Genomic DNA, 24,140 nt, shown 5'->3' with positions numbered 1-24,140 from the left:
CAATGCAGGCCTCAACTGAATTCATAACCACAAACACGAGGGGAGCACGCAACTGAGGATGCCCATGAGTCCATTAAGATTCATGCATCAAGTGATCATCCAGCCAATTGGTCGCAAATTAATCAAAGTTAAATGCTATTAGTTAATTCAGCATCTGCCCATAGACTAAGACCTCACTCACAAGTAAAGGGACACAAACAATGCACACTCATGCACTAAACGTATTGGCACCCAACCATTGTCTATCCCGCTCATCCCGGATTGCAGGGAGTCGGAGCGTCGCCCAGGTAACATTGGGCTGACAAATGAGGTACACACAAAATGTTTCCAAGCATCGTGATCCGATGAAAAATGCGCAAAATGGCACTTGTTCCTGTGACTTCTGGTGGACCTTGAATTGATTTGTAGAGCTTTTCGCCATGGTTAATTTGGCAGTCGATCCATGCTGGGTACAATCAGACAAGGCATGATGTCCAATTTAGCACACTCCAAAACTAAACTTCCTGCCTGGATTGATCTGTCGCAACAATTTTGGGGGAAAATTATATTAAGGGGTCTACCAGAACAATCAAAACATGGCTGAACATGTCTTCAGGTGTCACAGCCACCCAGTAATTACATTTTCTTTAATGATGAGGGAGATGTTGATGCTGTCCCACCAATCAATATACCCCTTGTTGTTATTGAGTTTATTAATCAGTTTTGAAATGCCATGTTGAGATAACAGTAAATCTGTTCTGAAAACATTGGCTTTCATGAAAATTAATAGTTTAAAAATTAGCTAGTGAAAATTAAGATAAATATGGTGAAAAAATTGTGACCTTCATTTCAGAAGTTAAATTCATAACCTCAAAAGGCATTTCTTTAAAGATCTGTACACAACTGGAAAAAACAAACAAACAAATCAATCCTCACAAGTTCACCGTTACTGACTTTAATGATTTTGTTTTCTACTATCAATCTAAGATGTGAGTTCATCCTCCACACTAATTTGTCATCATATAAATTTTTCTTGTTCCTCTGTTCATTAGCGTCCATGAGATTCAAATTCCCACCGGCAAATATGTTGGACACTCATGAAAACAAGAATTGTCCACCTGTCGATCAATATATTGAAACTATGCTAGCGTTAACAAAAACCTGCAGAATCTTATTTCTCTCTCATAATTGTCTTTTACTCAGAAATCCTTTTTGGTAGTTGTATTGAAGGTTAAGTGAAAAATATAGCTCGCAGAAAAAGTTGTAAGTTCCTTTTATCGTCTGTGAATTATTGATCAGGATAACAGAATAAAATAATCCACTGTGAGTACATTTTTTAAATTAAATTAGCTCAAGCTATTGGCACAGACCTTACATATTGGATTGTTATCAAAGTATAGTCATTTGTAAATGTAAAAATACTGGACACGTCATTAGGTCCACCTGCACAGCCCTATTTGACCTAACTACCCTGTACCTTGAAAGGAGATGCGTCTTGATGAAAGTTATCGTCATGTTTTAATAATTTAGCCTGATCGCTTTTAATGTAGTTACGTGAGAATGTAAACAGAAACAGCTTACACGCATATTACTGCCATAAGAAAATAACATCCCTGGATTACATTTAATGAGTTCTGATTATAGCGAGAAAAAAACCTCATGGCTCGGCCGGTACATACAAATGTTATCTCGGAATTGTAGTTTGTATAGCAATGAGCACAAAAGTAGATATGCAGCAACAGTCATCTGCAAGCACAAATATTGAAATCTAAAAACTAACTGCAGCGTCGGCAATTCAAAGACACACAGTCATTTACCTTTGAATGAGATAAGATGTCGAGAATTGTATAGTTGAAAGGAGAGGTTTATAGCAGGCTGAGACAAACAAACACACAAGCGCAGAGCGCCAAGTCCAATGGGTAACAATAGGCAGGAGAACAGTAAAAAGTAAATGTAGCGTTCAGTCAAGTACCGTAGATTTCCTCAATGCTGGAAACTACCTCACCATTATACCCGCAGCAGTCATCTCTCCAATTGCCAGACATCAATACTTGTGACTTGGAACTCATTAGGAGACCAAATTACTGGATAACTGGAATGGGAATAACAGGCTAGAAATATATGTCTCTATAAACCGCATTTATCTACATCCACGTGTGCCTTTGTGTGTGGATATTTTTACACACGGGGAGATTATCTGTGTCTCCTTTAACGTTTTCTAGGAAATATTAATGCTGCTTAAATTTGAATAAGTACAATTCAATACGGAAAAGTAATCTGCAATTTCTCCAGCGAGCCCTGTAAACAAAAATAACTTGTTTCCAATTACTACATTTTTTGAAAAGGGACATGGACTCCCTTTTTGGAAACCATTTTAAGTCTTTTTTAAAGTGAATTATATTCCCTTATCTCCTTTTTTTATTCACATATTTGGTCACTTACTGACTGCACTGGAGTGTTACTCACTTTATTTCATTTTGTCACATGGTTGCACGAAAAAACATCCTCTGGATCCAGATAGATGTGAAGTGAATTGCTACTTTACTCAAATAATGTATTTGGATGCAAATGTTTTTACTTTGCGCAACCGCTTGATGAGATCATCCATCCATGCATCCATCCATTTTGTAATCCGCTTGTCCTCACGAGGGTTGCCGGTGTGCTGGAGTCTATCCCAGCTGTCTTTGGGCAGTAAACTGGTTGCCAGCTAATTGCAGGGCACACATAAACAAACAACCATTTGCGCTCACACCTAGGGATAATTTAGAGTTTTCCATTAACCTGCAATGTTTTGAAATGTGGGAGGAAACCGGAGTACCCAAAGAAAAGCCACTCAGGCACAGGGAGCACATGCAAACTCCACGCAGGAAGGCCGGAGCTGGAATCAAACACTGCACCTCTGCACTGTGAGGCTGACACGCAAACCCGTCGACCACCACACCACCCAGTCTAATAAATCATATTCAAAATGAGAATTGACAAGATTGCTCATCATTGGTCTGAAGAGAATGAAATGTGAGTCTGCCCCTGAGTTCGCCGATCTTTGTCTGACTTTTCCTAGCCTCCTGTCGTATTTTCATCCCAAAAACAAACATGGAATTGGTTGGCTGGTCTCGATGCCATCGACAAAATGTTCTCGATGAGAAGAGCAGGCAGTGGGGAACCTACTTGCCCCTCTGGGACTTTTACTGCTGGGTACACCCTAGATCCTTGGAGGAAGCGGAGAATGGTGTGCCTGTCAACACTGTCCGTTGAAGATGTGGATGACATATACATTTTCGGCCTTCCGATAACAGGTATGCTGCTGTTTGGTGTGAGCAGTTTCCTGATCCATCGCAAAATTCAACCGACGGGAGCGGCTCTCTTGGAAGTGAAGAGGCTGCCAGTCTAAAGAGAGCATATTGCGGATGTCCAACACTCAGACTCAGACTGTGCTCAACCACAAACTGTTGCGGTTTTGGAGCGTTTCTGCAAGATGGTCAAGAACTTTGAGAAACTGGAATACGTGCTCAAATATTGACTGAAATCACGGATTTGCCTGATCGACGCCACTAAAGAGACATAAGCCACGGACTCAAGGCTGTCTTAAATTCTTGGGTAGCCTGCTACCAAAACAACATCTGCTATCTCGACCTTCCCCTGATGAAAGTATGCATGGAAGCTAGTCCCCCACCAATACCCCCTCCTTCATACACTCCCTTGTTTCACCGTCTTCATTGTTTGTCTTGTGACCTGTTGTAACTGTCATATGCTTGTGCAGTTTTTTGCCTCACTCAAATTATCCTCAAAATGAGGGTAGTTCGAGTTTTTTAGTTTTGTAGTTTTTTTTCCTCCCCCTCTCCCTCCCTTGTGGTTTCTTTCTGACTTCCGGGTTGAGTGAACGCTGGTGCGTTTTGGCTGCCGCTGCTCAACTCGTATTGTTTTGTGTTTTTTGTTATTGTAAAGTGTCCTTGGGTGTCTTGAAAGGTGCTTATCAATAAATTGTATTATTATTATTAATATTTTATCCATATGTTATTGTACAAATAATGGCACCCCACCTAATGCAACTGGCCAGCACATGACGACAAATGCTCAATGATTACAGTGGTGGGTATGAATAATGGTCAAGTATTAACCAACAATTCTGTCACATGCCGTTGTTTAGTTCTTATTGAGCATTTATCATATGCAACCTGTGCATGGAGTAAATTCATTTAAACTCAATTGAATGGTTTTATGATTTGGAGTGTTTTACAAAGTGCGAGCATGGTGGAAAAAAACAAAAAAGCGGACTGTTGACATAAAAAAGAAACAAAACAAAATTCACACATCTGGTGTGACGTTGCACAGCCTCGAGCTAACTCAGGATTCTTTAAAACGCCGAGGGAAATCAACAGAGGCTGGCAGGCGTGTGGGTGTCACCAGGGGCATGTTTGATGCCTGCAAAAAAGCCTCGATGTAGCAACAGATGTGAACAAAATACATGACAGCAAAATGTGATGGAGGAATGTGTTTGATTTGGATATATTTTGTGTGTGAGTTTATCAGAGCATTCAAAGGAGCTGCAAAAATTGCGGAATTGCAAAAACGATTTCAAATTTTGCATGGTGTACAAGGTCTATTGTGAGAGTTGAAATGGAATTTCTATTAATCAGACTCAAGCAAAGGAGAACGAGTGTGTGGCTGGTCTTGGGTGGGACATCAAAAGGAGCACAAAATGATTCATCACATGGGATAAAGCTGAGATTCACCTTCAGGGCTAAACATGCGTTTGCCCTGTCACAGCACATAGCCGCGCTAGAATTGAACAACGTTCAACAGTTTTCCTGACTCCTATACAGTCGGTGGATGAGATTTTAACCACTACGAAAGAGGGTGGATTTTTTCGTACAGTCAACTACAGACTGAATTTAAATAATGTGTGTGGGTGTGTATGGAGATTTTCCCGTTCAATTTTGACCTCAAACTTGAAGACTCTTCGAAAACAGTACATCACTTTTAAATTCAATAAATCTAAATAAATGTGTTATTTGTTTGGTTTGTCATCTGCTGTTGCATGGTTTTTCATTTATGTGTGCCCTGCAATTGGCTGGCAACCAGTTCACAACTGCAGGAAAACCACTCAGCAGCCATGTGCATTATAATCCCTCCCACGTGGCACCGGTTAGCCCATCAAATATTTTATCCAAGGCAGATTTGTGAATGACACCCCGTTACGACTCAAATTTGAATGGCAAAGGCAGAATGTAATTAAGTGTACTACCATTTGACACAACACATCATCTAATTATCTCCAGCAAATGCACCTTTTCCCATCTAAGAGCATTAGCGGGCTGACATCGGAGCAATCTGATTGGATGCTTTGTAAGTCTCTGGTGATGATAGTTTTGTTTTTGTCCATCCATGATCATACGAAACCAAAAATCCGTCCCCTGCCTGCATGATGCAAAAGTGAGGCCATGAGCCAGGAGTGAAATAAATCATCAGTCATCAAGGAGCTGCCCATTTTGTTCTTTGATTGAGTTCAAATAGCTGAGTGATTGCCCTGCCATTTATAGTCATTAAAATCAATGAAAGGTTAGGGTTTTGTTTGTTTTTTTTTTTTGTACTCAAAGACGAATGAAAATGCTAGTCTCAAAACAACCACACAGTGATCACAGAAAGTGATTTTTGCATCTCATTCTTTTTTGCAGTTGTTCTAGGTGTAATAATGTGGCCAGTGAGTACAGGAGTGACAATGCCAGGAGCTTACATTTACTTTTGAGACAGTAATAAATTAAGAGCTCCAAAAATGATCATGCTCTGTTGTTTATTCCATCAGTGATTAAGATAAGTGACATTTTGAAAGAGATGTGGCAGAGTGAAACATCAGCATGTGGTGTGATATGTTCCTTGAGACAACCAATTTATCTATTATTTCATCCAGTTCTCGCATACGTGTGTGTGTGTGTGTTGCGTGTGTGTGTGTGTGTGTGTGTGAATGTGTGTGTGTGTGTGTGTGTGTGTGTGCGTGAGCGCACACTCGCGTACATGTATGAATGTGAGATTACTGTGTCATCAGTAACAGTGTGGCTTTCCGGCTGTGAAGTGGAACAGAGTTTTGGTAATGAAGGAGATGGGACTGTGTAATTAGTCCGCAGAGGAAGGATTATCGGTTTAGTTAAACATTAATGGTTCACCTTGAAGTGCAAATGGAAAGGGGATAAAATTCTTGCCTGGGCTGCCCTCTTTTACCTTCAGCTGGACTAAGATACTTTGCTATGATCCGTACTTTACGGATTTTTCAGCACTGTTCATCGTGATAGTTCAACTTGAGCGCCATATAAAGAAATGAATCTAAAATTCCACCAACCTGAATACCTCACTTGTTGCTCATGTTACCGCTCTGTTGTGGACAGTGCTTGCACTAATTTTGGCACACACTAAAATGGTCGTGCTTTTTTTTTTTTTTTTTAAGACAGAGAGTCCTATTCTCGTAGATGGGCACATAATTGTTCAGTGCAAAAAATTCGTGCATCTTCATTTTCGTGGCCGGGGCAAATCTAGTTTACAGTGTTTGGGAGGTTGGCAGACCATGCTTCGCCTCGCTGGGCGTTCTGGCGGACCGTGGCGTTTTCCATCACACATGGATGCATGATCGGGCGTCGTTGATGGCAGTACGCAAATGCCCTATGTTTGGGCACATACAACATCTCCACTAGCACTTTGCATCAGGCGTCTGCTAGTGGAGATCTTGCGGTTTCTTATAAGAGTACTTTGCACACGACAATCTCCTTCACGGCTTCTGCCTTGTCGAGCGTGGTACTCTGCGCTGAATTTAACGTGAATTTGGAGGGGGGCGCTTAAATTGGCCAGGAATCAAGTCGGATGCTTTCACTCCCTCAATGGAATAAACACCCATTTCTAACAAAAGAAAGAAAACAACACCCATGCTCACAATTCAACTGCACTTTATTCTAGACTTGCGCTGGGCATAAAAATAGGGCCCACAAAGTTCCTTTTAGTAGCACTGAGTTCAGTCTTGCCAACTCATCAACAACTCCAAGCTTACCTCTTCTTGCGTTTTCTATAGCATCTAAAAAGTAAATTGCACTTCATTACTGAGGGAGGAACAAAAGTAGACATGTTTCACCAAACCCAGTTTTGATCGTTCCAGCCACATCCAAAATCGTCTGCCCCGCATTTTACAGTGACAGACATCCACTTTGCTGTACGTATCCATCTGTGTCTTAACCATATACACTTCTATCAAAGCGCTGTCATATTCTCCTCTAAGAAGAAACAGACAGCAGTGGCAAATGTTTGTCTGACTCTGAGCTCATGACAGCCAGAACATGAATCAGCGGAGCGAGACACAATTTAAAACCTTTTGCAGCACTTGGGAAATGAAAACACTGCTCAAAAGGGACGTGACCTGACATGGTCTATATTTGTTTGCACGTATGAATGCGCACATGTCTTGCATTTGCAATCATCGCAGTCAAGCAACAGATTGCCGGTGTACAGTGTCAAAAATTAACTCGGCAGCTCAGCTATTGCCAAGATTTTAATTTGGATGTCATAATCAGATTAAACACGCCCTGTCACATGGAAGGCAAAGCAAATGAGAAAGGTTTACATTGAATTTAAACACTTGGGGCCACAGCATTAGTGACACTTGCGCCATCTGTTTAAAAGCTATTTTTATATGACGATGATGAGATGAAAAAGATGATAGGGCTCAGTTTGTATGTGAATTCGTTTTGTATTGCTTCTGTCGTTGCATTTTCTTGCAATGCCTCCCTGAAAAGCATTACAAATACTGTGTGTAAATACTTCATATTTACCACATTTTCAGCAATTTACTCAAATACATTTTTTTTGCGTTGCCACTCCCAGATATGATCAATTTCAGATATTTGTTAAATACTACTTTGTGGTTTAATGTGCTCTCCAGGAACTACGGTGATGACAATGACGGCGATTGATGCAGATGACCCCGCGACAGATAATGCCGCTTTGCGCTACATCATCATCCGGCAGTCACCAGACAAACCATCTCCAAACATGTTCTACATCGACGCAGAGAGGGGCGACATTGTCACTGTCATCTCCCCTACACTGCTTGACAGAGAGGTACGTTTGTTCTGCAAGGTTTATTACCATATTAAGCTTACGCTTGTCTGTGGATTTTTCCATGACGTTTATCTTGTCAGAAGAAAATACAGGATGCATGAAGTTATTTTGAGTGTATTTTGCTCGAATACATTTTTAGCTTTTCTGTACTCCAAATAGTATGCATCGGTGTAGAATGAGTTTCATAACATTTCCTTCGCTAACCAGAGTGCAAGAGTGCGATGATTGCTTTTTTAACACGGTGACGAATGCCAGAACATCGATTGGGCCCGCTCGTGGAGGAGGAAAATCAGCTGTTGTCAGACACTGTGCGCCCTGTTTAATTGAAGTGATACACATTCATTTGGCCGCTGTGGTGGTGTCCAACAAGCCTGGTTGAAAACCTTCCATCCGGAACTGTTGCAGCCATGCTGGCTTCACCAGTAAGCTGTTTTAGCTCAGCCACAGGATGCTGTGTAATGAAAGCGTAATTGATTAGGAGGACAGAGAAAGCATATGGTCAATACTTGTTTTATGAAGTAACTGAAGGTTTGTACCTTGTTTAGTGCGCAATATATTTTCACAAACATTAAGTTGATTAAAAAAAACACTTGGAAGCAGTATGTTTTGTCCTGTTTTAAGGTACCGTATTTTCCGCACGATAAGACGATTGTGTGTAAGTGTGTAAGGTGCACCTTCAATGAACGGCCTATTTTAAAACCGTTTTCATATATAGGGCGCATTGCATTATAAGGCACATTGAAAATAAGCTACAATAGCGGCTATGTATCCACTAGATGGAGCTATGCTAAAGGCAATTACAATAGAATACTTTATTTCTATAGTGCTTTCACAATCACTGCAGCTGTTACAAAATGCTTTACAGAATAATTCAAATACTACGTCCATGAAATCAGACGACTGATCCATATATTAGGCGCACCAGATTATAAGAATAACAATAAGAAAACCTTTATTCATCTCACATTGGAGAAATTCCCAATTTACAGCAGCAAAGTTATGAAAGAAAGAAAGTAGAAGAACAAAACGTATAAAACGCACTGTCAGCTTTTGAGAAAATTGAATGCTTTTACTGTATTTTCCGCCTTATAGTACAAAAACTACGGTATATTTTATATGTTGTTTCTAAGTACAGGTACTGCTTCACAGCCGAAAATAATAGAACGCTGAATATTTTACTGACTTTGATTCCACATTATTTCCAGCATTTGTCATTGCTCTGCATTGAGTTGTTTCAAAATTTGAGAGCTGGAGCATTCCGTGTGATGATTGCGGCACGATACTGCTCCATTATACAAATGCTAAGAAACAGAATGAAATATGTTCTTATCCCTTTATCCTTATGATCTTAAAACATGTTATTGTGTTTGCTTGTTATTCTGAAAGATATTTTGTCATCATTAATCCACACTGTATATGCTCTCAGCACTTGCGTTACACAGCAGAGCCAGATGGAAATGCAGAACGCAAAACTTTAGAACGTTCCACCTTCAAGTTTGGAGAGGTTTACACTAATCCTCATCTCCACATTTGCTTTGGATAAGGCTGCAGTTTCTGACAGCAGAATGCACGGCGTATGCGTGCAAGTGTATGTGTTTGAAAGAGAGACATTCATAAAGCAACATGAAAAGGGTGAAATCCTGCAAGCGTGTCTGTTGCAGCCACACACGTCTCTCTTGTGAAGAGCGAGAGACAGATACATTGTAATGTTGGCTGCTGCAGAGTAATCCAGAGAAAATTGGCAAATCCATTTTTTTTCGCATTCAAATCAGTTTGGCTTTCTCTCTCTAGTGTCATAAAATCTTGCCATGGTATGAAGATTTATTCCACAGGTCTGTGTTTTTCTGCTCCATTTACGTTTGCTGTGCCAGCCCTCTCTCACACTTCACTTCACATTATTTGGACTCTTGTTGGATCGATTGGAGTCTGAAATTTGTGACAGCTATTATGACGATCAGATGAGGCAATTTCATTATAGAGATGGATAAGCGTTTCCCTTCACCATGGAAACCTCTCAATCATTAAAAGGTGTCAGCAAGTCGATATATTGTACTTGCCAACGACAATATTTCTCATCGAAAACTCCCTTTTCGCTCTGAAATATGTATTTGCGCTTTGTAAGAACTCTTATTCATTTGAAACATCAGTACAAGAAGTAGCATGGCACAAGTAAGAATAAATGATGATTTAAAATGTGGTAATTAGCTGTTTTGAAATTAAACATGCTTGTGTCAGCCAAGCCTAATACCAGGAACTCCTGTTTTCCTCTCTGTGCTCTTTTGATTTTATTTTTTGCACATATGTTCTCATTGTGCAATGACTCAAGTGGAGAGCAGAGATGGAAGTCATTAAAAAAACAAAACTGAAAGAGAAAATACAGGGATGGAAGATGGCTTGCAATGGGCGTGATAATTTTCTCTTTAGTCTACAAAATAATGAGGTTCCCTTTCAATATCATGGTCTCATTAATGTGCTAATGTGGTTCATTAGCCAAAAAGATTTTCACCGTAAATTGCAAAAAGCATGGATCCACACGGTGATCTTGACTTTCATACATTTTGGATTCATACTGACCAAGTGTTTTCCATCATTTGAAGATTATAAATCAGCAAATGAAAGGAGAAGGCTGACTTTACTTAAAGGTGTTTCATACTGAATACATTTGATAAGTTGTCGCGATAGAGTGATCACATTCTGGCAGACACACACACAAACACACACACACACACACACGTTTATCACTGTAATCGATTCTTGTCTATGGAATGTGCGTTGCGATGTAACCAGAGAGAACAGACTGGTAATGGCAGTGTGACTTTCTGACTCTAATGCTCTGCGGCCCATCTGGGAGCTGTCACTGCTAAGGAAAGCCAATCGATGAAGTCGGGCTGAGCCCTCCATCTGCTTCATGTTCTACAGAGGTGAATTACACTGAGACAAAATGTTTGATGTAGAGAACAAAAAGAGCGTCTTTGAGTGTTGTACAGTAATTTCTTGAGAATAGCATACACCCATGTATAATACGTCCGCCCAGAATCGCCTTTTAAAAGCAGGGTTTTTTTCAATGTACTAATGAATATTACGCTCCTACAATTTGTTGGTTGTTCCCCTCCCTGTTCAGCTGGATAGGGGGAAATTTTTTTTGAAAAACTCCATTCAGGGTTGTGCTCAGAAATGGTGGTGATCCAGTCTGAAAGTTGACATTATTTCATATCAATCACCAGCTTTTACCATTTCCAATATTGAATATATAATGCAGAAGTAAAACAAACAAAGTTACTGGGAGTAATGCAGTTAGTTGTGTGTAAATATAAATATATATAAATTTTAAGCAGTAAATACTGCCCTGACTGCTTAACCCTTTTGTGACAAGCTGACACCTTCACGTAAACAAGAGGCCTTCATACCCTTAAAATGCATCCATTTCAAAATCCGCTCTTACCAATCAACTTCAATTAAATTAACAAACAATAATCAAGTACCACGTTATCTATAATGTCAGCAGTTACGGTGGTTTTGTTTTGAGTCCATGGGGTACCTGCCATGATAAATAAAAGATGTAATGGTGTCTGCTGGAACGACTTCAGAAAAAGTTACAAGAGAGATCAACTTTTTCATTTGTTCTGCAAGTAGTTTGCAAGATATACTGTATATATATATATATATATATATATATATAATCAATAACACAATGACAACAACAAAAATAGTTTACTATTAATTCTCAATTCTGTGAGAAAAGTCCAAGTGTACCAAACCGAACAAAAAAATTGTGACCACAAAACCGAGCTCGCCTTAATCACCCTTAATCAAAGCCTTAATCACCTTATGTGATTTTGTGAACCGTTCCACCCCTTAAAAATGGAGATATAATGGAGAGACATGACTCATGGGGGTTACATTCCAAAAAGAACCAGTGATAGGTGAAATCCGTGAAGTAGTGAGCTTTATTTTTTACAGTTATTATACAATACTGAACTATGTATACAATGAAACCAAAGACCAAAACCTGTTTTCAGGTGCAAGCACAAAAAAAAACCTTTTCAACAAATAACGATATACCATCCTCAGGTGCCTTTGCCGGTACAGAACGTTTCGTCGACATTGTGGGGCATGTACAGTATGTACAAAGACAAGGTGCGGGCGGAGACTGTTCACGTTGGTCAATGCCTTAGCCAATCAGGATGCAGAACGCAATTCACTGTTTAAAAGCATTAAAAAAAGCTACACTAAAAAAATCCCTGAAACAGCGAAGCCGCGGAAGATGAACCGCGTTAGAGCGAGGGATCACTGTATCTATAAACTGTTCCAAAAATAAAGGGAACGCAGCACCCACCGCATCCCTAGGGAGGATCAAGCGGTTCAGAAAATGAATGATTGAATAAATGTGTTTGTTCAAAGCCATTTGCTCAATATTATTGATGACACGTAAATGGATGAATATGTATGGCTGTCTCTTGATCAGCTGTATAGTATGTAATATTGGCCATATGGAAAGTGGCCTGGTGTTAGTTTGGTGTGACCTTGGCTGTGTGCTTTCTGGCAGGCTGATAAGAGAGCTTATCCTCTCTAATGGCTTATTTGGCTCAGTGGGCAGTGTTACTTCATGACTGGGCTGTGATGAACTGTTCTGGCAGGTTCCAGTGACATTTTTTTTTATTACTGAACTGGCACGGAATACAAATTTGATATGTGAAGACTTCTAATGTGTGACACATTGCACATTTATGAGTATTTTATTTGAAACATTCACTTCCCATTTTTATTTGCTCTGTATCCTTAATCTGATATGTTGAAATCAGTGGCAGCTGCTGGCCATTCAAAGAGGGGAAGGTCATTTTTTTTCAGCCTACACATAAATGTGTGTTTTTTTAAAATGTATTTACAGTATATCCAAATTCTACCCTATGTTCCTTTTTATGAAAATGAGCCAGCAAACACAATGCTAGTCATTTTTAACAAAGACAAAGTCGCTGGGGACTGGTAAACTCTGAATGAAAAATGTTCCGGTGGAGGTTTATATTGTATAATCTCTAATTCACAACTTTCACTGTCAAACGAAGAGGGATTCCGCCCAATCCAATCATCATGCAGAAGCCGAGGATCCCACTGAGGAATAAAGCGCGTTAGTGCTGCGGAGATGAATGATAAGTCACTCAGTTACCCGTGATCAGTCGCTGATTATGAACAAAAGATGCAGGTATTCTAGCACATATTACGACTAGATGGAGGCCAAACGATCAACTGGCATGTTTGCTTCATTCAGTGCACGAGAAGGTGCAAGAGTTATGGTCGGTAGGGAAAGTCATTCTTGCTTCACCATAACAACGTGCCTGCTCACGATGCCAAGTGTCCGACAGTTCCCGGGGTTTCTTTAATTAAAGGGGAAAATGTGCACTTTGATGTTCTGGATTTTAAATACTGTGTACATTTGATCACATCGATCCAGGAACTTCTCTGCCATACCTCCTATACAATGTTCCTTTACATTAACACAAAATGACTGCTGCAAACTGTGTTACGGATTGTAAATCATAACATCGCCCCACTCGTCCAGTTTATATCTGATAGTCATGTTATTTGTCACTTACGGTACCAGAATAAGAGCTATGTATTGTTGTAGGACAGTAAGATGAAAAAAAAATACTGCATTCCATGAATTTACTGAGGGTGGAACATCAGCAAGAGAAATAACAATAGCATAAGCATAGCAGTTTGTCCGTGTGTGTGTGTGTGTATGTGTGTTTGTGAAAAACACACCTGGCAACGAGACCAGCCTCCATCTTACAAGGGTGTAGGGAACTTTAAGTTTCCACATTCTATTGCTACATGACAATAAAAATTAATGGGCGAGAGAAGCTGAGGTATCATTGCAAACACAGCTGCCTCATTAATGCCGAGCTCTCGGAGAGGGAGATGGAGTTATTTGAGTCTGATACATAGCTAGCGGGGACACTTTGTTGTCACCTTTCCTGCTAGGGACCTCAGTGCAAGAAAGTCCATGTTATCCTCTTATAACTCAACAGTTGAATGGTAAATCTATCTATCTAGCTATCTATCTATCTATCAACAGTTTTCCACTTCACTGTATCTCGACACCTCCTGACCAAAATCATTTATTTTTCTTCTAAATAGTTGCAGTGTTACTCTCTATAGTCTCGACTATTCTGCAGCAGTCCATTGATATGCTGGCTTCACTTTTCTTTTTGAATAAATAAGATAAACTGTTTTCCATGATGACCAAAGCAATACTGTTCTGAGTTGAAGAACCAAACCGCTCTATCAAGGTTACAAGGTGTTTGAAAGTGCTCTATAAATACTGTTGACTTGACTTGACTTGACAACAGCCAAGTCATGTCATGTTGATAAGGTAACGTCAGTAAAATAAGATAAGATAAGATATCCTTTATTTGTCCCACACTGGGGAAATTTACAGCCTCCAGCAGCAAGAATGTGGGTGCTGACTTGTAACTGTAACTGACTTGTAAAAGACTATTTGTGAATTAAAATTGTAATGAAATGATGAGGATGCTGACGTTATAAGTAAATATTCGGTGTGGTTAAAATGTTATCTATATCATCAATATATCATCTTTTTTTTTTCCAAGATGGCGCCCGAGTAGGCAGCCTTCGGCAAGTGCTCTTCTTTGTTCTTTTTTTATTGTTTTTGTCTTTTGTTTTGTCACATGTTGTTTGTTGTTTCATCGTGTGGACCTGATATGGACTGTTTTCAGCGTTTTTTGGCTACACCATTCGTCAAAGGAGAAGTATCTGCTTGGTGGTTGCGCCTTCTTGGCAGCACGCCTGCCCAAGCACAGATTTCGATTGGGAGGAATGTCGGCGCCATTGACTGTCGGTGCTGGACAGACCTGGGCCGCTTGTGTTTTTTGCGCCTGTAATGGGCAGCATTTTTCACAACCCCATTTTGTTCAGTGGAGATGTCGGCGCTGTTGGACTGTTGGCATTGGTGCGGCTGGATGGATGGCTGCTGAAGTTGGGGATGAGGAGAGAGGAGCGTTGGCGCAGAGCGCAAATGCATATTTGGAACCGAGAGTCGCCGCTTGGAATTGAAACGGATTTCCATGGGATAGGAGAAGTGAACCAATCTCTTTTTTCCTCAATGGATGCTACAGCTTCTTGTTGACTTTGAAACTTAGCTTGTAGCCGATGTGTGCACATTTTGAGCATGGCGTCTCTGATCCACTGGTTAAAGGACACTTTGATTCTCTCCTCTTTCATCTCAAACTGCTTCAAACAACAAAGCGTGTGATGGAAAAGTGGTTAGGACTACACGACTGTCCGTGTTTTATGTTATGTGTTGTGTTTATTATTTTACTTCATGTAAACTGTTTTTTTTTCCCCTCCGTGAGTCGTCACCTTACCGTGGTGGAGGGGTTTGTGTGTCCCAATGATCCGAGAAGCTAAGTTGTCTGGGGCTTTATGCCCCTGGCAGGGTCACCCATGGCAAACAGGTTCTAGGTGAGGGGCCAGACAAAGCACGGCTCAAAGACCCCAATGATAATCGAAATAAATGGATCTAGGTTTCCCTTGCCCGGACGCGGGTCACCGGGGCCCCCCTCTGGAGCCAGGCCTGGAGTTGGGGCTCGTTGGCAGGCGCCTGGTGGCCGGGCTTACACCCATGGGGCCCGGCCGGGCACAGCCCGAAGAGGCAACGTGGGCCCCCCTTCCCATGGGCTCACCACCCATGAGAGGGGCCAAAGGGGTCGGGTGCAATGTGAGCTGGGCGGCAGCCAAAGGCCGGGACCCTGGCGGTCCGATCCTCGGCTACAGAAGCTAGCTCTCGGGACATGGAATGTCACCTCTCTGGCAGGGAAGGAGCCCGAGGTGGTGTGTGAGGCAGAGAATTTCCGACTGGATATAGTCGGACATGCCTCCACACACAGCCTGGGTTCTGGTACCAGTTCTCTCGAGAGGGGTTGGACTCTCTTCCACTCTGGAGTTGCTCACGGTGAGAGGCGCAGAGCAGGTGTGGGCATACTCATTGCCCCCGGCTCAGTGCCTGTACATTGGGGTTAACACCGGTAGACGAGAGGGTTGACTCCCTCCGCCTTCGGGTGGGTGGACGGGTCCTGACTGTTGTTTGTGCATATGCACCAAACAGCAGCTCAGCATACCCACGCTTTTTGGAGTCCTTGGAGGGTGTGCAGGATTGGGAGGAACGGCCCCCCCGATCAGAACCCGAGTGGTGTTTTGTTATTGGACTTCTGTGCTCGTCACGGATTGTCCATAACGAACACCTTGTTCAAACATAAGGGTGTCCATATGTGCATTTGGCACCAGGACACCCTAGGCCGCAGTTCGATGATCGATTTTCGATGGTGGGGGAAGATGCCGGTCTGTCCTGGCAGACCCAAACGTATTGTGAGGGTTTATTGGGAGCGTCTGGCGGAATCCCCTGTCAGAAGGAGTTTCAACTCCCACCTTCGACAGAGCTTTTCCCATGTTCCGGGGGAGGTGGGGGACATTGAGCCCGAGTGGACCATGTTCCGTGCCTCTATTGTTGAGGCGGCCAATCTGAGTTGTGGCCGTAAGGTGGTTGATGTCTGTCGTGGCGGCAACCCCCTTACTCGCTGGTGTACACCGGCAGTAGGGGATGCCGTCAAGCTGAAGAAGGAGTCCTATCGAGCCTTTATGGCCTGTGGGACCCCAGAGGCAGCTGACGGGTATCGACAGGCCAAGCGGAACGCAGCTTCGGTGGTCGCCGAGGCAAAAACCCGAGCGTGGGAAGAGTTCGGTGAGGCCATGGAAGCCGACTTCCGGACGGCTTTGAGGAAATTCTGGTCCACCATCCGACGTCTTAGGAGGGGGAAGCAGTGCACCACTAACACTGTGTACAGTGGGGATGGGGCGCTGCTGACTTCGACTCGGGACGTTGTGAACCGGTGGGCAGAGTACTTCGAAGACCTCCTCAACTCCACCAATACGCCTTCCTTAGAGGAAGCAGAGCCTGTGGACTCTGAGGTGGGCTCTCCTATCTCTGTGGCTGAAGTCACCGATGTGGTTAAAAAGCTCCTCGGTGGCAAGCCCCGAGGGGTAGATGAGATCCGCCCGGAGTTCCTCAAGGCTCTGGATGTTGTGGGGCTGTCCTGGTTGACACGCCTCCGCAACATCGCGTGGTCAACAGGGAGAGTGCCTCTGGATTGGCAGACCGGGGTGGTAGTCCCTCTTTTTAAAAAGGGGGACCAGAGGGTGTGTTCCAACTACAGAGGGATCACACTCCTCAGCCTCCCTGGTAAGGTCTATTCAGGGGTGCTGGAGAGGAGGGTCCGTCAGGAAGTCGAGCCTCAGATTGAGGAGGAGCAGTGTGGTTTTCGTCCCTGCCGTGGAACAGTGGACCAGCTCTACACCCTTAGCAGGGTTCTTGAGGGTATGTGGGAATTCGCCCAACCAGTCTACATGTGTTTTGTGGACTTGGAGAAGGCGTTTGACCGTGTCCCTCGGGGAGTTCTGTGGGGGGTGCTTCGTGGGTATGGAGTACCGAACCGACTGATACGGGCTGTTCGGTCACTATACCACCGATGTCAGAGTTTGGTTCGCATTGCCGGCAGTAAGTCGGAATCGTTTCCAGTGGGGGGTAGGACTCCGCCAAGGCTGCCCTTTGTCCCCGATTCTGTTCATAACCTTTATGGACAGAATTTCTAGGCGCAGCCGAAGCGTTGAGGGGGTCCGTTTTGGGGGCCTCAGTATTACATCCCTGCTTTTTGCAGATGATGTGGTGCTGTTGGCTCCTTCAAACGGTGCTCTCCAACTCTCACTGGAGCGTTTCACAGCCGAGTGTGAAGCGGTTGGGATGAAAATCAGCACCTCCAAATCTGAAACCATGGTCCTCAGTCGGAAAAGGGTGGAGTGCCCCCTCCGGGTCGAGGGGGAGATCTTGCCCCAAGTGGAGGAGTTTAAGTATCTTGGGGTCTTGTTCACGAGTGAGGGCAGGAGGGAGCGAGAGATCGACAGGCGGATCGGTGCAGCGTCTGCTGTGATGCGGACGTTGTATCGGTCTGTCGTGGTGAAGAAGGAGCTGAGCGAAGCTCTCAATTTACCGGTCGATCTACATCCCAACCCTCACCTATGGTCACGAGCTATGGGTCGTGACCGAAAGAACGAGATCCCGGATACAAGCGGCTGAAATGAGTTTTCTCCGCAGGGTGTCCGGGCTCTCCCTTAGAGATAAGGTGAGAAGCTCAGTCATCCGGGAGGGGCTCAGAGTCGAGCCGCTTCTCCTCCACATCGAGAGGAGCCAGATGAGGTGGCTTGGGCATCTGATTCGGATGCCTCCTGAGCGCCTCCCCAGTGAGGTGTTCCGGTCATGTCCCACCGGGAGGAGACCCCGAGGAAGACCCAGGACACGCTGGAGAGACTATGTCACCCAGCTTGCCTGGGAACGACTCGGGATCCCCCGGGGATAGCTGGAAGAAGTAGCTAGAGAGAGGGACGTCTGGGCTTCCCTGCTAAAGCTGTTGCCCCCGCGACCCGGCCCCGGATAAGCGGTAGATAATGGATGGATGTTAAACTGTTTTGTTAAGTGCTTTGTTACAGCTGCCGCTGTTGTGAAAGCGATATATAAATCAGCATGTATTGTATTGTATTGTATCAAAATGAATGCCAGATTATTCTTCAAAAGTACATCAGGAAAATGTGTTGGTAATGGTTGGTGATTGGTGGCCATTGTTCTTAGCTCCAATTTGCAGTCTTTTCTGTCTTCGAGGCTTCCATATCTTTGGATTTGTGCCATTCTGAACTCTCCCTTCTGTGTCAACACTTCATTCTGGGCATCTAATTACTCTGCAGGTCAATGCATTATGATTTCATATAGAGCAGTGATGCCTTTCAGTGCAGGGCTCAAAGAGCCATTCAAATTACATCGGCATCTGTTTTCAGAGTAACCGTTTTGCACAATGTTGTTTTCAAGCATTTCCATGGCCACCGTCTAATCTGATCCTCCCGCATATAATTGAATGTCAGTCGTCACATAAGGACGCTTGGCTCTCATCAATTAGCATCTTGCTTTGGTGTGTCACAACAGCGGAACAAAGCAGACAGAGAAATATTTACACCCTCCAAGGTAACGGACAGACTTATTATATGATGCCATTTATATGCAAATGATATGGCACAGAGAACACATTGATAAGATTTCATTATGGTGAATTTGATGTGCACTTCAGTCTATAAACTCTCTTTCATTCACCTATTAGAATGAAGAGATTCAAACCAGTTGAGTAACATCCAGGCATGGACAGAGTTTGCCCCTATGAGTGGACGAGGAGGTATGAATGGAAATATGTCTTCCTGCGGAAAAGGTGCGGTGGAATGGCTGACAAAAAGCATCAAGTGAGGTTGAAGGTTTGCTACTGCTTGCTGGAAGCATTGGCAGTAGTGTGAACTCAACCAGTACTATCCACTTTTCGATACACTATTTTATCCAGTGCAAAATACGCGCGTCATCATGCAACGTGTCAGACCATCAACGTATCAAGGCTCAAGTGGTAAACGGTTGTGTGTTCGACCCTCAGCCCTTACGGCCATGTCCAGGTGTCCTTGGGCAAGATACCGAATCCCCAGCTGCTTCGGACGCTGTGCCATCAGGAAATGAATGAGAAGACAGTGTTGAAGTCTTTTGAGTACCTCAAAGTTAGAAAAGTGTACGACTGGTGAAACACTCTTGACCATTTTACTCATATTAATTTAGAGTAATAAGCAAGTCAAACTTAATTCACGTGTGTTACTTCATAAATATCTCAGTTATTTGCAGTCCAATCAAGTATTTATTTTTAAAACCTAAGTTATTGATTTACTGTATTCAACTAAAGTGAATCCTAGTGTTGGTTTCCCCAAACCATTTCAGTTGAACGAATTCATCAGGTTTTACGATGTGCAGTCTTAGAGCATAAAACCGGTTCATTTTAGTCACTTTCAATTAAACTCAAATTTGTTTCCCCACTTTGCTGCAGTTCATTTGGAAAGGTGTGAACACAGCTAATCTCTGCTGCACCCCAAATTAACCACCTTCTGAAAGCACTAATACTGCGTAAAAATAGTCTCATTTGTAACAATTGTACACCGAATAATAATGTCTTCAACAGAAATGCGAGGAAACGAAACTTAAATACTTGGACACAGTAAGCAAGGTTTCCACTTTAGAATATTACTTAATTTCTTCTTTGAGTTATGGCAACTTGCCAGATCTTTGTCAGTTCTAATCAATACAACATTACCTTGAACTCAACCACCTTATGCTGTTTTGCCCCCCCCCCCCACACACACACACACACACAAAATGAACAAGGTGGACAGGCACTGATGAAATATGGGAACACTCCTCAGCATCCCTCCTGCTCCCAGATCCCCCGATTCCATCATGCTTCTGCCCACTTGCATTAGTGAGGAAATGAGATACCCCTAATTAATTAGATCTCTGAGTGCTAAAGATGAAGATTACATCGGAATTAAGGTTAGATGTGTCAATCATAGCTTTTTGTCAAACAGACGAAGAGTTCTTTAAGATAAATTGAGCCTCATGGGCATTGTGAGTCCCATTGTGTCTTGGTAATCGCTCCCCCTGCAAACACTGGCTTTAATTGAGTCTCAGAGAGTTGTCAATGTAAGTGTGAGACTGAAATCACTGAGGACAATTAGAGTCATTAGAAGATGAGACAAAAGATACACAGCTGGAAGTGAGGAAAAAAATATTGTGCAAAATGTGATGGTTTTAAGATGAGATGGAAATAAAACAAAGTGGAGGCTGGATAAGATGAGATGAGTTACAGTGAGTTAAAAATTTAATTATTGTTTGGAACCTAAATGATGAGTGGAGTCCGGTTTATTGGTAATTTAGCCAAAAACTGGCATTTTCTTTTCTCTCATGCTTGATATTCTTCCAGAAAAAGTGTTTTGACGGGAAACAAATAACGTATTTTCCGCATATTTTCCGCATAAGGCGCTTTGGAGTACAAGGCGCACCTTCAATGAATGGCCTATTTTAAAACTGTTTTAATGTACAGGGTGCACCGCATTATAAGGCGCATAGAATAGGAGCCACAACAATGGCTGTGTTTGTTATTCATACACTCGATGACGCTACGCTGAAGTGAATAAAATACAACATAGCTTTATTGATATAGAGACCTTGCAAACGCCGCAACTGCAACAAAGCACTTTACAGAACATTTAAAATACTACGTTCAAGCAATCAAAATATTGATCCACATATAAGGTGCATCGGATTATAAGGCGCACCGTCGGCTTTTGAGAAATTTGAATGCTTTTAGGTGTGCCTTATACTCCAGAAAATATTGCAATTGCTCATTCCTCTTGAACTAAATGTACCTTTTATTATTTGAGTTTAAATTTGTTGATTCGCGGTTCTGCTTTCATAAAACCAGAAGTGGCATTCAAAAGAATAAAAAAAAACCAATCATTTCAATGCATTTTGTAGAATGGCACAGTTTATAGAAACCCCACCGTATTCATTTTGGGGCTAAGAAAAGCATGTGCCTGTCTGCGATTAAATAAGGTCATTCTATAGCGTCGCCCTGCTACTTTCTCTTAACTAGTCACCACAGTGGCTCCATCCCTAGTACTTACAGCTAGTGGCAAAACGTCGATATTAAGGAAGTTCAAATATTTGTTCATTCAAATAACTGCCGGAAAAAAAAAAACATGAGACCTTTTTAAAATTCCAGAGTAATTTAGTGAACTTGCGAGTGGCTGCTATTCCTGTGTCCTAAGGTGATATTGAAAGGTCAGCGTTGAGTGAAATGGGTTTCAGAGGTGGAGGACCTGAGAATTGATAGCTGAAGGAGAGTGAGAAACGGGGGACGCATTGAGGTGGAGGGCAGCATAATTAGGGTTCCAATTGTTTTCTGCTCAGAGGGTCATGTGTGTGTATGTGTCGAAGCAGTGAGGGCTTCAGTCAGGTCAGAGATATCCCAATGATGCCACACTGTCATTGGAGCCAAAGAGGGCTTCAGTACATTTATTTCCCTCTTGAAGTTTTGCTCCACTCTATCTACCTCCTCGCGAATCTGCCTGATGTTTCATTCTTCACAGATGTTTCCTCTGCTGCCTCCCACCTCTTTGGCACTTTCATCCTTCATTTTTTTCCGTCCTCATTGACCTGAGGATAAAGAGTATTTGTCAACAGCTCTTACTCTCCAGCAAAGCGCACCCACCCTCCCCCTATCTACCCTTCAGGCGAGAATTAATTTCACCCTGTCTCCATGAGAGAGTGCATTGATTGGAAAAGTTTGGCTGTGTGCAGAGTACTTTTTATTGTTCTCTTTCCCATGCCACTCTCTCTTTGCTGATGAAACCAAGCACGGTTCATTGCCGCTGCCAAAGCAGACACAATGCTATCGGGGCCCATCTCTTTTCAGGTGACTATCTTTATCGGCCCTTGTATATAGATCTTCGCCACCTCCTCTATCTGCCCTCCTCCTTCACTCAAGACATAAATCAGGCCTGTGCAGCGTAGAAGTATGGTGATACATTCATTCTCTTGTAAAAGAGAGGATGAGAAGGCAGACAAGAAGTTGACATTGACACAAATTGCAGCATATGTGCAGAGGTCATACATTAATTCTCCTTGTGAAGCCCATCATTTGGTTCCTATAAATCCTGTTAATACCATTGCGGACTGACGGTCAAATTGAAAGTTGCAGTTCTCTGCGTCGCTCTTCCTTTCATGTAGTTTAATCCATTTGTAGCAAGCAAACAATCTTAAAATTATTTCGGAGTGGTTTTCTGCTACTTTCACTGGCATTATTTCCTGGAAAGATGTACCATCTTATTTTGTCACTTTATTGTCAATATCTAAAATGTTTACTTGGAATGCATATCTCTGGGAGGCTCTAGATAGCAAATCTCAGTAACGGTGTGTAAAAAAAATAATTTTGGGGATATTTTGGGCACTGTATGTCAGTTCTCTCCTGTAAAGTATTCAAATGGATACCAGGAACTCTATACTGTATATATTCTATGGCACAAGTCTCATTATGCCAGTTTGGGAATTTGGCAGATTGATCCGCACTCCGTGGGCATTCTGCCCTATTGGGGTGCCCTATTTTCATACCCAGCGCAAGTCATCCACACACTTCGCATTGTGCTCTCGTGGAGTTTTCTGTCTCTTGGTATTTTCCTAAGCTTTGTACAAGTAGAATTGCGGCATTTGCACCATTGTGCACCGTTGTGGGATGGGACATAGCCGACTTGCTGTCTTGCCACTGGACAGTCTCCTCTCATTCCCTTTCAGAGCAGGAGAGGCACACGGTCTACATGGCAGAAGCATAAGTGACTGGCTGGAGCTCATATATGAAATTGGCGCATACAAAGTACATTTTGTAAAGGACGGCAAGCAGATCACCACTTGCTGATGGTGAAGAATAAATGTTTTATGTATATATATTAGAGCTGTCAAACGATTAAAATGTTTAATCTAATTAAAAATGCAACTGCCATAATTAACTCAAATGAACTAAAAAATTAATCGTGATTACTAACACATTTTTTATCGTTTCTGAATTTCCTTTTACATTTTTTGTCCTATTTTTCCCCATTTTAATGCTCTCATCAACATGGAATCATGAATCAATTTTCTATGTGCCAAATGCAAATATTTACTGAAATAACAATTTCGATTTTCAATTTTACATGAACATTTTTCACTTGGTGCAGTTATTCACACATAATCTCTCACACAATATTACTGTCCATCAATAACGGTGATTTTTTTTTTTGTCACACAACAGCTGCTTTAACAGCTTTTTTTTTAATGAAATCAAAACAGAGCAATATAACATTATAAAGTGCACATCTAAGGTATACTAGTACTCAGCCTATAGTGGATTTAAACCATGGTTGGATACTTCATTTTTCTCAAGTTTGCTTTCAACACAGCAGTCTGTTTTGTTGAAGAATAACGAGACACCGGACACCAGTGTTCATTATGTGTCGCTGTATTCGAAACTGCCGGCCGTACAAACCCGCACACGCACTTCCCCCGTGCTGCAGGGGCAAACCATTCTGAAAGGGTGGGGGAGTTTCACTCC

General features: G+C 42.4%; 1 protein-coding gene across 1 annotated transcript in view; it reads left to right on the top strand.

Annotated features, from left to right (window-relative positions):
• Nucleotides 1-24,140, top strand: part of cdh13 (cadherin 13, H-cadherin (heart)) — a 279,370-nt gene that overhangs the window by 157,605 nt on the left and 97,625 nt on the right. Inside the window, exon 8 of the mRNA XM_052061852.1 lies at nt 7,898-8,076. Within this exon, the coding sequence (XP_051917812.1) occupies nt 7,898-8,076 (179 nt within the window). The remainder of the gene's footprint in view (nt 1-7,897; nt 8,077-24,140) is intronic.

This window comes from Hippocampus zosterae, chromosome 3, assembly GCF_025434085.1.
Source record: "Hippocampus zosterae strain Florida chromosome 3, ASM2543408v3, whole genome shotgun sequence".
Classification (NCBI taxonomy): Eukaryota; Metazoa; Chordata; class Actinopteri; order Syngnathiformes; family Syngnathidae; genus Hippocampus; species Hippocampus zosterae.
The sequence above is the reverse complement of the archived record's forward strand: the minus strand, read 5'-3'. Positions and strand labels throughout refer to the sequence as shown.